A 5,371-nucleotide genomic window follows, 5' to 3' on the forward strand; every position below is an offset into this window, starting at 1 on the left:
CGCCAGGGCAACCGCAGCACTCTACCCTGCTCCGGGGTTTGTCGCAGCACTAGCCCTTCTTCAGAGGCTCACCGCGCCCGCACTGGGCTTCCTAATAATATTGCCGCCTCTCTAGGGCTTGCTGTGCCCCTACTGGGCTTCCTAATAATATGGCCCCCTCCCTGGGGCTCGTCGTGCCTGTGCTGGGGCTTCTCAAAGCTGCCCCTCTCTGGGGCTGGGGTCTACGCACCCCGCAAGTTGCGCCCTCACTGGCACTACGCCTTCACTGGTTTCCCATACCACTGGGGTTCCCCCTGAGAATACTGCGCCCTCACTGGCGCTAGGGCCCCACCCCCTGTGGGTCCCTATGAGGCCTCCTCCAACCCCTATAGCCTCACCCAAACCACCGGTGTAATATCAGAAGCAAACAAACTCGAGCCTCCTGGCTATAACTCAACTCAACGTCGCCTCCTGGCTAAACCATGGTGCTCAAACCTCTCAGAGCTGCCATCCTTCACTCAGCTGGAGCAGTTCTTGCAATGCTCGCATTCTAGCTCCAGGAGCTCCTGCCTCCCTGGCCGCTGGCAGAGAACCGCCAGACTGGCCTCAGCCCTGGGCTTTAGGAGGGCCAGGCCCTGCCCCCTTCTGGCCAGCTGATTCTTATTAGTTGCCCTGGCAACTCGCAGCTGTGCTCATTATGTTCTGCCAGGGCTCTCTCCCTGGCAGTTTCTCCTCTCTAGGAGCAGGAGCACCAAGGTGCCCTGCGACACATGTATATATATAAATTTATACCAATATATGCCATGTATATAATCTAATTATTTGGGAGGGAGAAGGGTCTTAAATTTGAAGTCATCTTGGACTTGGGTAAATACAGTAGTTAGTTCATGCCTTTCAGTTTGCATCAGCGCAGAGATAAAAAGTAGCCCTGAGATTTGTCCCTGAAGTTTATTAATGGCTACAGTTCAGCATGTTATGCCCAGTGATCTTGGGGGAAGCAGGAGATTTATTTGTTTGACTTAGCCAAAATGGAGAGCATGTAAAATGACCATGCTTCCTTTAACAACAGATGTATGCTGACAATCCTTACTGGGAGCACAAGCTTTAAGAGATGCATGTGTGTGGTGAATCTAATTACAGAAACAGTATTCCCCCCTGCTTTGTCCATAAACAGCTGGAGGCAGATGCTGTGCTACATGCTCTGGGAATGTAGACCACTGAAAGGGGAACAGAGATGGCTGTAGGCCACCCCTGCACATTCCCTATAGGAAGGCCTGCTATAGAGATGCAAATAGCCCTGACTATTAACAGCAGCCCAAGGGCTGCTCTAAGTTACAGCAGGCTCTGCAGTGATGCCTACACATTGCAATACAAGAGGTAGAGAGGTACACAACACAGCTCCACTTTAGCATATTCCTTATGGCAGGACATATGGTGGGGTCAGGCCAGTGCTACCTATGGAGGCCAAACTGAGTGCCACCACCAAACGAATCATCCTGTGGGCTGCTCTGGGATGGTTACAACCATATATGCCAGGACACAAAGCAGCTGCATCCCTTTGTGTTGAATGAAAGCCAGGTACCTTCAGCAGGTGCTGGGCAGTGTAAAACCCAGCAGGTCCGCTGCCCACGATACATATCCGGGGAATGCGCTCACCCGTGGAAAGGGGCCTCTTGAAACCTGGACAGGAAACAAATAGGAAAGTCAGCAAACACGGAGCCAGCCCACTTCCCACAGGCATCTCTGCTATGCTGGGATCTCTCGGGCACGCTGAACCTACAGCAGCATAGGCTTGTCAGAGGCACAGACACGCTATAGAAGTGAACTAAGGACACCCACAGTTCAGATCCCGAGAGGGATCCTTATAAAAAGGTGCTTAAAAAGAACACCACTTTGAGATCACTTACCCCCTTGTGCAGAACAGGCACTTGAAAGGTAACTACTAAGCACTCCTGCACCACTGCCTCTATTCACAAGTGTCTAACAAGAAACTGTCCTGCTGCCTCTTGCTTCCTCCCACTTGAGATTTTCCTACCCACAAGACAAGCCAAACCTGCAGCTTTGAGAATCACAAAAGCTTTTCCCTTTGGCCATAGCTGTAACATCCATCTAGCACCTTGCAATCCCTCTCCCCAAACAGGTGATCAATAAACTGAGAGACCTGCAATAAGCAGCATCTGGAAAAGTTGGACACAATAGCCTGTTTTTAGTCATAAGCCAGCACGACCTTGCAAGTCAGATGAGAAGTTTTATTCCACTGAGTACAAAGGCACTCAAGACCGAATTACTGTGGGTCAAATGCCGGGGACTGCATCTCTCTGCCAGGTCCTTGATATTTTTCTTCTGTAGCCTTGATATTTCTCTCTCTTTCAGAAAGCAGCTTCCCCGCTCCACACTCACAGGACCTGTAAAGTCCATTAGATTCTTCTGGGGAAACAAAAGTTACCTGGTCCTCATTTCTGCAGGGAATGTAATTAGCTCAGGGGACAGCGTGTCAGGATTGCACTGGCTGCCTCTTTGTAGCAGTGTAAATCAGGGGCAGTAATTCTCACCCACCTCCCAAGGACATTAAGGCTTCATCAAAGCCCTCAGAGAAAACAGAAGTGCAGTGTGTTCCTGGAGGGCATTTTCTCCTTGAAGAAGGAAAAGGAGGACCTTTTGATTCAGGGGTGGCTAGTTCTTAGCGACTCTACTCTGGGGGTACGATGTCAGCAAGACACAACGGGAAACTGAACTCTTCTTGCTGCAAATAGGTTTGGCAGATGCAGTGACAGACTCTTCAGCACACCTTAATAAACTGACTCACCCCTGATCTCCACATGGAAACAGTGGAGTCTCCATGGTCCATTCAATCACAGACCTCTCTGTTGAAACTGCTAATTTAGTTTAATTACAGTGCTTGATTCATGACATGGACATCACTTAGACATCAAGGACTGGATTAAACTAATTTATTCAACCCAGACTTGCATCCTACTGAATGTGCTGCAACAAGAAAGGTAATTTTTCCAATCACATATTGCTAAGCAATATGATGCATGCATCCACATATACATTAGGTGGATGAACACACAAAAACAGACAGGGAAAGCAGTGAATGTAATATACCTTGACTTTAGCAAGGCTTTTGATACCATCTCCCACAGCATTCTTGCAAACAAGCTGAGGAAGAATGGGTTGTATGAATGGACTGCAAGTGGACAGAAAGCTGGCTGGATTGTCAGACTCAACATAGTTTCATAGTAGTAGTTTCATAGCAGCTAGGGTCAGGAGGGACCTGAACAGATTATCTAGCCTGACCCCCTGCCACAGGCAGGAATGAATGCTGGGTTCAGAAGACCCCAAATAGGTGATTATCCAACCTCCTCTTGAATTTGCCCAAGATAGGGGTGAGGATCACTTCCCTGGGAAGTTGGATCCAGATTTTGGCCACCCTAACTGTAAAATATTGCCTTCTGAACTCTAACCTAAACCTAAACTTACAGGTAGTAATCAACGGCTCAGTGTCTAACCAGCAGCCAGTATCAAGTGGAGTGCCCAAGGGGTTGCTCCTTGGGCCAGTTTTGTTCAACATCTTCATTAACAATCTGTAAGATGGGATGGAGTGCACCCTCAGCAAGTTCATGGATAGCACCAATATGGGGGGGAAGGGGAGGGAAAAAGTAGTTGATACACTGGAGGGTAGGGCTAGGAGTCAGAGTGACCGCCACAAATTGGAGGACTGGGCCAAAAGGAATCTCAAGAGGTTCAAGAAGGGTAAGTGCAAAGTCGTGCACTTAGGACAGAAGAATCCCATGCAATCCCAAGAGAAGATTGAGAAGGGATTTGATAGCAGCCTTTAACTATCAGAAGGGTGGTTACAAAGAGGATGGGGCTGGACTGTTCTCAGTAGTGACCAATGACAGAACAAGTATCAATGGTCCCAAGCTGCAGCAAGGGAGGTTTAAGTTGGATATTAGGAAAAACTCTCTCACTAGGAAGGTGGTGAATCACTAGAACAGGTTACCCAGAGAGCTGGTGGAATCTCCATCCTTGGATGTTTTTAAGACCCGGCTCAACAAAGCCCTGGCTAGGATGATCTAGTTGGGGGAAGGTGCTGTTTTGAGCAGGGGGCTGGACTAGACCTCCTGAGGTCCCTTCCAACCCCCATTTTCTACAATTCTGTGATTACTAGAGAGTAATTATCAGACTACTACTAATATATGCATACAGATTTACAACATATTGTATTTAACTTGGTAACTTTCCTTTAAAGAAAGTGATGCTTTTCATTCTACTTGTAGCACAAGATAAAACACAGCAACTGATGAGAATTCAAGTCACATTCATCTACTGCCTTTTTTGAATAGGTAAATTCGTAGATTTCATTGCAACAAAGTCCCTCGATCCTCATATCGATCACCCTTTTCTAAGTCATCCTCTTCACTGCTGCCTCCTCCTTAAATCGAGCAACAAAAGCAAACAGCCTACTCCAACTGAAAATACATCCAACTGATGCAATACCATCGATATCTCAACACTTTCCACCCTTTTATCTGTGTATCAAGCATTTTTGGTAGACATTTTGTCCGTCAAACAGATACAGAACATACCGGACAGATATCTGCACTGAGCTTTCAAACCTCTCTCATGAAAGGCTTCCCCACAACCCAGCAGCAAACAAGGAGTTTAACTTAATTTTGCTGACATACATGAATGCAAGTGTACCTGGGTTAAATTTTAGCTGCCCCTTCAACCCACCGGTGGGTCCCAAACCATCGCCGTCATCTCATAGGTCTCTTAGCATTTTTTGGCTCACCTGTTAGAATTACTTAGGATATTACATCTTAATATCCTTAGCAAACATCCCCCCCCCAACCCCACGCTCCATCTCCTGCCACCTATTTCTCCATCACCTCGGCAACATCTTCAGGAGACCTCCCAGCTGCTAAACTTGGCAGAGACAAGCCGAGCAGGGCCAAACCGTCAAACTCCATCTGAAGGCGGCAGCTGCTGCAGCTGCTCAGGGCTTTGCACCCAAGATGCTGCGAATGGAGCACCCGAAACGAGCGGCCAGGCTTCAGCGCCTCGGCTTTTCAGAGACTAGAGGCACCGAGCCAAAGCCAGACTCCTTCCACCCGTCCGGGACCCCAGAGCAGGCAGCTGCTACAGACCTCACCGCCTGTGACACGGCCGGGCTTTACCTCAGCTACCCAAGTACACACTTCACCCCCGATTTCGCACCCTCAGCTGTCTCCAAGGTGCCAGGCCGGGAAGCAGGAGGAGCAGGCTGAGGTCGGGGCTCCCTGAGAGACAGCAACCCCGACACCCGGGGTTTTAAGCACATCTGTGTCAGAGCTGCTTTATCCTCCCGGGCTTTACCAAAGCTGTGGGCCTGGGCCCCACCGGCTGC

General features: G+C 48.8%; 1 protein-coding gene across 1 annotated transcript in view; it reads right to left on the reverse strand.

Moving 5' to 3' along the window:
• Window positions 1-5,371, reverse strand: part of FDXR (ferredoxin reductase) — a 23,191-nt gene that overhangs the window by 17,139 nt on the left and 681 nt on the right. Inside the window, exons 2-3 of the mRNA XM_025197496.1 lie at window positions 4,687-4,708; window positions 1,562-1,659 (exon numbers count right to left, since the gene is read on the reverse strand). Of these exons, the coding sequence (XP_025053281.1) occupies window positions 1,562-1,659; window positions 4,687-4,708 (120 nt within the window). The remainder of the gene's footprint in view (window positions 1-1,561; window positions 1,660-4,686; window positions 4,709-5,371) is intronic.

This window comes from Alligator sinensis, unplaced genomic scaffold (assembly GCF_000455745.1).
Source record: "Alligator sinensis unplaced genomic scaffold, ASM45574v1 scaffold400_1, whole genome shotgun sequence".
Classification (NCBI taxonomy): domain Eukaryota; kingdom Metazoa; phylum Chordata; order Crocodylia; family Alligatoridae; genus Alligator; species Alligator sinensis.